General features: G+C 39.6%; 1 protein-coding gene across 1 annotated transcript; it reads left to right on the forward strand.

The window, feature by feature from the left end:
- Positions 1-1,000: 1,000 nt before the first annotated feature.
- LOC124255387 (solute carrier family 25 member 45-like) lies at positions 1,001-8,749 on the forward strand. The gene is given in 7 exon segments (XM_046689291.1): positions 1,001-1,087; positions 3,182-3,315; positions 4,222-4,265; positions 6,111-6,191; positions 6,482-6,562; positions 6,565-6,742; positions 7,417-8,749. Coding segments are annotated over 6 exon segments (948 nt in total). The 5' UTR covers positions 1,001-1,087; positions 3,182-3,215; the 3' UTR covers positions 7,881-8,749.
- The last annotated feature ends 1,202 nt before the right edge of the window (positions 8,750-9,951 follow it).

Below are 9,951 nucleotides of genomic sequence, written 5' to 3' on the forward strand. Positions count from 1 at the left end.
AAACATTAACTTCAATGTGGTCTTCAGTCATTTTCAAAAAAGATTTGGGTTTCCGGCGGAACCTCCCATTTGTTCCTGTAATAGTGCATGCAGAACTCCGCACACACAGTTACTTAATTTCTTTTTATGAAAATACATTTGTAGATTCCCCAGAGTGCGAACTGATGATTCTAAATGGATCTTGTGTTAAAAAGAGTTCAGTTATTATGTAACCAAGTTACCTTCATTAATCAGGTTACAGTCAGTAGCCAGGTTACAGTCAACATGTAACCAAGTTACAGTTAGTCAGTAGCCAGGTTACAGTCGACATGTAACCAAGTTACAGTCAGTAGCCAGGTTACAGTCGACATGTAACCAAGTTACAGTCAGTAGCCAGGTTACAGTCGACATGTAACCAAGTTACAGTCAGTAGCCAGGTTACAGTCAACATGTAACCAAGTTACAGTTAGTCAGTAGCCAAGTTACAGTCAGCATGTAACCCAAGTTACGGATGTTGACAAGTTGGATGAGTCCATTTTGCATTCAATAATGACTGGAATAGGTTAGGCCTACGGTATTTGTTCCTGTTCGATGGAATATTTGCCGTATGTGCGGAATTTTTATTCGTGTCATCCATTCTCAATTTCACGGCATTTATTCCGAACCGGAACATTTTACTACTTGGAACTAAATCATGTTTACATAGGATCCACCAATGCACTACCAGAATTCAATGGTCATATTTTCCTCTTGCGAAATTCATAAATTCATTTCTGTTGCGCGTTGATCTTGGGATAATGATTTGTTTTAAGATGATCGAGGGCTTTTGATTTATTTCAACTGAGAATGACCACGCTGTAATTAATTTTTTCAAGGTCACTTCAACAAAAATTCTGGACGAAAGATGATAATCACTGAGTGTCCACCTGTCTCGGGTGGGTTTACATAACGGCGAAACGAACTGGGTATCGCTTCGCCAGGCCTTGAAAAAAATCCATATTCTTATTACGCCAAGAGTTCGTTCCCTTTGTCACCCCTTGAACCAAGATCCTCGATTCGTGGGCAATAAGAATTATGAAGAACTCAGACACAATGGGATAGCAGGAAGGTGATTTGTGTTACTGGACCCATGGCGTGGTTATATTCCCGCGCCTTTCAGTGTAGACGATGACTGGCTGACAGCTGTTAGGTGCCCTCAAATTTTCCATTGCAGAATATTCCGAGGTGGTTAAGATACCAAGAGGCCCAATTTGGGTTGTGTCAGATACATATTTGGCGTTTTTGTACACTGTGTATTCATTTTTTTTTTTTTTTACAGTTCTGCATTTAAAAACCAATGAAAATTACCAAAACAATAACCACGACAATATGTTTCTGGAACATATGGAAAAAGGTTGTTTTGGCAATTATGTGAAGAAGCTAAGTAATACAAAAACATGAAATTCTGTCATACTCAGAATGTATCAGGTTCTTCAAATTTCTCTTATTTCAGACTTAGAATTATCTGGTGTGGAGAAGCTAGGCTAATGTTTAGTCCCTGAAGATGTTATTCTGATAAAAACAAATAACTCCATTTAAATTGAAATGGTGCCCCAGATAAATTACATTACCTGCAAATGTCATTTCTCTTGCCAAGCTCTCTATTTTCTCCATGGGAGTCTCTTCCGAGTGCTGCTGTCATGACCTCATGTACCATAGTCCTGCCCTCCCATAATTTCCCATATGGTATTTTCTTAGATGTAAGATGTAGGAATTTTATCTTTTTCCAAATTTACAAGTATTTATTTCTGTAAGTCAAGAGGACATAAACCTCTTTACAACAGAAAACTTTTTAATGGAACTGAAAAAAACTCTGACAACTGTCTCCAGGGTACTTGAAGATGTAGTGAATGATCCTTTTCTGAGAGGGAGCCATACAAACAGCAAGGGTAACAACTGCATCAAAACCCAACTGCCGCTGATGTTCTACTTAAAAAATGAATCATCTTGTCTGTTGTACAAAAGTCATAAAACTACATGTTCCAAAAGATTGAGGTCGTTACAGTGATTTTTTCACCAAGTGCGACCAGAGCATAGCATTACAGAAAAGGTCTTATATCCTGACAGCATAGCAACATCTCTGGCAGAAATTACAATTATTTGTCCTCAGCGTCTTCTTTCTCTGAATGATGTGACAATGGACAAAGAACTGTTTCTCCACACAGCTGTGATTTTCGAGTCGAATTGTGGTGGTCAGGGTTTCCAGAAATGTAACTGTTGTCCTAACCAGTGTAAATCAATACGTTGTAAATGTTTTAAAGTGCTACTGAAGTGTAATAGCTTATGTGATAACACTCTATCTTGTCCCAACAAATGAATTTTATCAGGAAATACTCTGTACTCGCATTATAAATTTGTTTTTCTCTATTTCAATAAGGGCTTACAGGGATATCATGAAATCACTGAGCTAATATTTCAGTAATTTCATGAAATCCCTGGAAATTTTAGGGAATACATGAAATCCCTGGTTTCACACATTCCCTGTAACATATATTCAGAGATAAGTTTTGTCAAGTCGTATGAGGCAAGTAAGGGGATCAGGTGGTCAGGCTCACCGATTTGGTTGAGATGTCATATCCCATTTTCATAGATAAATCCTTATGATAAATTGCAATGTCACTGATTTGTCTGGTCCAGACTTGATTATTTCCATACAGTTGGAATATTGTTGAGAGTGGCTGAAAACAACTGAAAAAACAAATTGATTTACAGTTAAATACAATGTTACCATTTCTGTTAGCCGATCTGAAGCAGATATCCAGAAGTATCCACTTATCCATGTATACACATACTGCTTTGGTGTGAGACAAGGGCTGAATTAAAGTGTGTGTGACAAGTGGCGTGTGTAGCTAATTTCGTTTTTTATACAATCACATGCATCGTGTCTCTGGGTCAGACAACCCAAACCTTCATTGGTAGTCACCTCTTCCTACAATCACACTGTAGGTGTCAGGTCATATTCTTAGATACACTGTGTCAATGTCCAGAGGCACCAAACGGGAGGTGAAAAATCTGGATCTGAAAATGCAGACAATGTGTGGGTTCATCCGGGGTGCAATCAGTGTTTGAGAACTACACTGGAGACCAGCAACAGACTCTCCTGAACCTGTGTGGATCATTGCTCGGATTTCATACCCAATCATCTTGATCATTTTTTCTGCAGGATATTCTGAGGATATGCTGTCCTGGATGATCTAATGGCGGACTGTCAGTTAGGAGATGACCAATGGCTGGAGGGGAAGGCCGTGTTGAAGGACCGGACAGTCCTCCATGACTACATAGCAGGAGCCATTGGAGGTACTCACTGTTCTCTACCAACAGGGGGCACTGGTTGCTTAAGGGTCTAAGGTGTCACCACTTGCTTGCTTTTTGAGTTTTGTCCCTTGGTTGTGCCAGGATTTGATGATCATCTCTTTGAACACTAAATTACTGACAATCCTAGGTATATACAGACATAATGCATGGTAGAAACTTAGAGATATGCAAGGTATATACTTTCTCATGGCCTGGGGTTTACTTTTGATTATCCTGACTGAAAAAGTAGAAATAGATCTTCTTAGTATGAAATATTTTACCACTGCAAGTTGTCAACAAATGTTTAAGAATATTTTTAGGCTGTATCTCTCAGAGTAATGTATTTGTTTTCACATCAAATAGAACAAGTTCAAAATGATTTTAAAACTGCAGCTCTAAATATTATGTCATTCCCTGAAAGGATTAGAGAATAGATTGTTCCTGCACCAATACAATATTTGGATGTCTTCATTACATGTGGTGTTTTCCTAATCAAATGCAAAAACAAATAGAACCACTACCAGCATATCTTCACAGGAGTATGCAACGATAAACAATGTGAGGAAGAAGGCACATTTCCTTCTGAATTTTCTTTGCCATTAAAAGTAGTTACCGTCATCAGAATGTTAGGAACACCACAAAATAATTAGGTATTTCAGTTGTATGTATTTAGGTGAAGGGACAGAAAAGCCAAAAACATATTTGGCACTTGTGTTCCATGGTTCATAGATTGTTTTACTAATCAATGACTTGAGTACATCAACATCCTAAATATGTACAAATGCAAAACAGCAATTACAAATTTAGCCCTCCATTTGATGGGCAAGTGTGCATAATTGCTGTTAAAAGTCTTTGTGAAAGAATATAGTCATAAGCAATCTCACTGAAGTGTTTGCATTGTGTTCCTAGGTGGCGCTGGAATGGTAGTTGGTCATCCCTTTGACACAGTGAAGGTACGACATTAAGGCTTCAGCCATATCTCCAAGAATATTTTGTATTGTGTTCTCTGTCTGTAGGTCCTGCCCATTGTTGTATTGTGTTCTATGTCTGTAGGTGCTGCCCACTGCTGTATTGTGTTCTGTCTGTAGGTGCTGCCCATTGCTGTATTGTGTTCTCTGTCTGTAGGTGCTGCCCACTGCTGTATTGTGTGTTCTGCCCATTGTTATATTGTGTGTCTGTAGGTGCTGCCCATTGCTGTATTGTGTTCTATGTCTGTAGGTGCTGCCCATTGCTGTATTGTGTTCTATGTCTGTAGGTGCTGCCCATTGCTGTATTGTGTTCTATGTCTGTAGGTGCTGCCCACTGCTGTATTGTGTTCTATGTCTGTAGGTCCTGCCCATTGTTGTATTGTGTTCTATGTCTGTAGGTGCTGCCCACTGCTGTATTGTGTTCTGTGTCTGTAGGTCCTGCCCATTGCTGTATTGTGTTCTATGTCTGTAGGTGCTGCCCATTGCTGTATTGTGTTCTCTGTCTGTAGGTGCTGCCCATTGCTGTATTGTGTTCTATGTCTGTAGGTGCTGCCCATTGCTGTATTGTGTTCTCTGTCTGTAGGTGCTGCCCATTGCTGTATTGTGTTCTGTGTCTGTAGGTGCTGCCCATTGTTGTATTGTGTTCTCTGTCTGTAGGTGCTGCCCACTGCTGTATTGTGTTCTATGTCTGTAGGTGCTGCCCATTGTTATATTGTGTTCTATGTCTGTAGCTGCTGCCCATTGCTGTATTGTGTTATATGTCTGTAGCTGCTGCCCATTGTTGTATTGTGTTCTATGTCTGTAGCTGCTGCCCATTGTTGTATTGTGTTCTATGTCTGTAGGTGCTGCCCATTGTTGTATTGTGTTCTATGTCTGTAGGTGCTGCCCATTGTTGTATTGTGTTCTATGTCTGTAGGTGCTGCCCATTGCTGTATTGTGTTCTATGTCTGTAGGTGCTGCCCATTGTTGTATTGTGTTCTATGTCTGTAGGTCCTGCCCATTGCTGTATTGTGTTCTATGTCTGTAGGTCCTGCCCATTGTTGTATTGTGTTCTATGTCTGTAGGTCCTGCCCACTGTTGTATTGTGTTCTATGTCTGTAGGTGCTGCCCATTGTTGTATTGTGTTCTATGTCTGTAGGTGTCCTGCCCATTGTTGTATTGTGTTCTATGTCTGTAGGTGCTGCCCATTGTTGTATTATTGTGTGTCTGTATGTCTGTGTTCTATGTCTGGTGCTGCCCATTGCTGTATTGTGTTCTATGTCTGTAGGTGCTGCCCATTGTTGTATTGTGTTCTATGTCTGTAGGTCCTGCCCATTGTTGTATTGTGTTCTATGTCTGTAGGTGCTGCCCATTTGTATTGTGTTCTATGTCTGTAGGTGCTGCCCATGTCTGTATTGTGTTCTATGTCTGTAGGTCCTGCCCATTTGTTGTATTGTGTTCTATGTCTGTAGGTCCTGCCCATTGCTGTATTGTGTTCTATGTCTGTAGGTCCTGCCCATTGTTGTATTGTGTTCTATGTCTGTGTGCTGGTTCCTGCCCATTGCTGTGTTGTGTGTTCTATGTCTGTAGGTCCTGCCCATTGCTGTATTGTGTTCTATGTCTGTAGGTGCTGCCCATTGTTGTATTGTGTGTTCTATGTCTGTAGGTGCTGCCCATTGCTGTATTGTGTTCTATGTCTGTAGGTCCTGCCCATTGTTGTATTGTGTTCTATGTCTGTAGGTCCTGCCCACTGTTGTATTGTGTTCTATGTCTGTAGGTCCTGCCCACTGTTGTATTGTGTTCTATGTCTGTAGGTGCTGCCCATTGCTGTATTGTGTTCTATGTCTGTAGGTGCTGCTGCAGATCGAGGGAGGCAGGGATCGCTACAAGAATATCCTGGACTGTGTCAGGAGTGTCCACACACAATCATTGGTAATAAGAACTCAATAAAACATGATACCTATCAAAACACATGTTTGACATTGTGGTAGATATACTGATAATATTTCTATGATAAGTCATGTCTAAAACCTTTGCTATAGAATGATATTTATATACAATCATTATTTCCTGACTAAGGTAGTTGGAGAAGGCCAGTGGTTTAGGATGTCACACATCTAATCTGAGTTTGATTCCCTGTCTTGATGTTGCTGGAATATTGTTAAACGTGTCATCACAATTTTAAAAGAATGATTATATATGAAGTGCAAACTTTATTTCAGTCAAAGGGTTTCTTCCGTGGTTTGTCATGGCCCCTGCTGTCCAATGTCTGCCTCAATTCCATCTTCTTTGGTGTGTATGGGACAGCTGTCTCTCTCTTTGGTCACCAGGGGAGTCCTCACAACGCAGCGCCACCTACTATTTGACAATCTTAGCTGCAGGTTGTGTTGCAGGTGCTGTTCAACTGCCTCTGTCATGCCCCATAGACTCACTGAAGACTGTACTACAGTCTCAAATACCCCACGCAGTGAGTGACAAGCAAGGTAGGGCTAGTCTCAATTTCATTGTATCTTGACCATCCTCGATATCTCCAGTGAGATCACTCTGCACTATACCCCTGGATGCAAGGTATGTTGCCTGGCTAATCTGAAGTGGTATTTTATTATCTAAGCTGAAGATGTGGAAGGAGTTCTTTTACATGTTTTGTAAAGTTTCAGATAATCAGAATGTATTTCAAACCTTTGCTACTGCGCGTCAAGCTGTTGACACTGGCTAGCTCTGATGTATCTGTGAGAATTGACCTGCTTGTTGGCTACCCATCGAGGATGTATCAATACCCACCAATCACGCACCACAACATCAGAAACAACTGTCAAGACTGTAAAACCATTGTGTATTTGTGTCAAAATATTCAAAAATAATTTTTAAATCAAATGAGCTCATGTTATGACCTGTTTATAAGTCTTGGGTTGTCCATCATAACCTTCTCCCCAAAATCTGCAAGACCAGTGAAACTGAGACTTCAAATGCTTGTTCCCCACAGTGACTCCTAAAAGTTATGTGAATTTATTTTTCAATATGGCTGCCACTGCATGTTGATTTGGGGTAGGGGGATGATTGGTGTTTGGACTGTATATTTAACTTTTTTATTTGCAAAGATCAAACTGTTATGATTTCAGGCACACTTTTTTGTGTTTAAAACATTTTTTCATTCCAGATACACACAAAAAATTCCACCGTGGGCCAATTGCTGCAGCTATGGACATTATCCGTCTTCGAGGGATACAAGGCTTATACAGAGGGCTAAGTGCACAGGCCTTGAGAGACATCCCAGCCAGTGGTATTTACATGATGACTTATGAACTACTGACACACACAACCACCAGTGTGATGCCCACAGTTCCATCTCAGGTCGTCAACTTTTTCTCTGGAGGACTCAGTGGTATAATCAGCTGGTTCTGTATTCTACCTGTTGATGTAGTCAAGAGCCGGATACAAGCAGACCCAGAGAGGCGCCTGTACAGAGGATTGTGGGATTGTGCCACAAAAAGTTATAAAACAGATGGAGGGAAGATATTTTTTAAAGGTGCTGTGGTAATGAGTCTAAGGGCCTTTCCAGTCAATGCTGTCATCTTGATGGTGTATTCTGAATGTCTAAAATTGTCCAAACAGTACCTGTGAGTTTTGATGCTGTAGCTTGCCTGAAACGTTAGTCCAAAAACCAGAATCTCTGAATTTATTCCCTTCCCAGTCAGTAAATTTAGTCCCAATTTAATTCATATCCTGCCCAGAAACAATGAAATTAGTTCAAAACCTGGAACCAGAGACCATATCATAGATTATTCTATTATCTGGTCTCTCAGCGGCTTGAACCCAATTCATTCCCTACCTGGGACAGTGCATTTAATTACTGGTCTTCATACAACTTGAGATGTGATGTGAGATGAAAGTCAAGATTTATCTCCCATTAAATACTAATTAAAAGACTCGAAGTCCAGGGCCCTGGGTCCTCAGTTGAAAGGACCATAGGGTTGTAGTGCCCAACTCTGTCTAAATATAGCACAATTCTAAATATAGATCACCACAGCAAGTCTACTTAATAAAGTCTACTTTACACAAGGAACATTTCAACACAATGCTTTTCACTGCCATATAACACAATGAAATGGCTGGGTTGATGGGGCTGACCTTAAATGTACATGATTCCAACTTTATAAAAATAAAACATACTATCATTATAATCCATTGCTGTGCTGCAATGATTTCGACATTGATCTTATTTTAATTATGTTCTCAATGTTGTGTTCACATATTACTTAGTCTTTCCATGTGGTTGTGAAAATTATGGTAATTATTTGGTTTGTCGGTGACATCACATTTTGTTGTATATTTTCAGGTTGACCTGTCACTGCTTATTTTCAGGTTGAGTTTTTTATCTTCATGTTGCTGTGATATTGGAACTGTTTGTTTTTTGTCCTCTAGTCACACAAATCGTTTGAAATGTATGATCTCATGAGGCAAATATTCAAGAATAAATCAGTTGAACTATAGAGGCTTGAGTTTATTTACAGCAGGTCTCCAAGATTCATGTTTGAATATTTGCTTCTATCCAAGATCTGCACCCGAGGTGGCTCCTCTCAGGCTCGCACCTCAGTTAAGCTTCCACACTCACTTGTGGATTTAATGTGATGTTTGTTCGAGCTGACAGGAGGCCGGTGGGTAGCCTAATGGTTAAAGCATCCGCTCATCACACATGAAAACATGCTTTAGATTCCCCACATGGATACAGTGGGAAGCCCTTTTCTGGTGTCCACCGCCATGTTTGGCTGGAATATTGCTAAAAGCAGCATCAAACTCAACTCACTCACTCACTAGAGCTGACAGAAGTAAGTGAAGCACACTTAAAATCTTTGCAACAAATATGCCATTAATGGATAGTTTGTGGAGGATATGAGAGGGAATTCAAGCAGGATATTTTCCTGAATATTATTGAACTCGTGTGAAGAAAAACAAACAAAATAATAATAATTACATACGTGTAACCTTTGATAGTGTATGGTCTTCATATGAATTGCCATCTATGACTGAAGAGAAAGGTTTATCAGACAATCATCAGTAGTTCAAACATCAGATACATGTACCATGGAAACAAGACCAGCTGCTTGGTGTTGTATGTAGATTATATAATACAGAGGTCAAAAGGTGGACATTTTGGATTTGTAGTTGGCAGATCCTCTTATGGCAAACATATTTGCAATTCTGAAGAAAACCTTCAAGTACATAATTTCACTATAGGACAGTAGAGGAGTATCATTTTAAATCAATGATCTATAAATTACATCGACAAATAACTATCTTTGAAACACAATAAAGGCATGGCAACTGAACAACTGCTTCTGCACAGAAACTGTTTTGCATGTCTGCATGTCATCAAATGACACACCTTTGCACAAACAAATAGCTTGGATTTATGAAATCATCCAAATGACATGTAAGCCATAGTCAAAAGGTTTACCCAAAAAATTGGCCTTTAGTATTTCCACAGAAAATCTCTCTCTATATATAGGAGAAACCAGAAGGGATTTCAAGAATACATATTTAAATATCAGATTTCATGGTTCCCATGTTCTTGATTTTCTTACTTTTAGAAACATAAAAATACATTAAGTCCCTTGCAGATTATTTTCTTAATTTTTTTAATTTATTTTATTAAAGATATTGTACAACGAATGCAACCAGATTCATTTTCAGG

This window comes from Haliotis rubra, unplaced genomic scaffold (genome assembly GCF_003918875.1).
Source record: "Haliotis rubra isolate DU_JTF1 unplaced genomic scaffold, ASM391887v1 Scf6, whole genome shotgun sequence".
NCBI lineage: Eukaryota > Metazoa > Mollusca > Gastropoda > Lepetellida > Haliotidae > Haliotis > Haliotis rubra.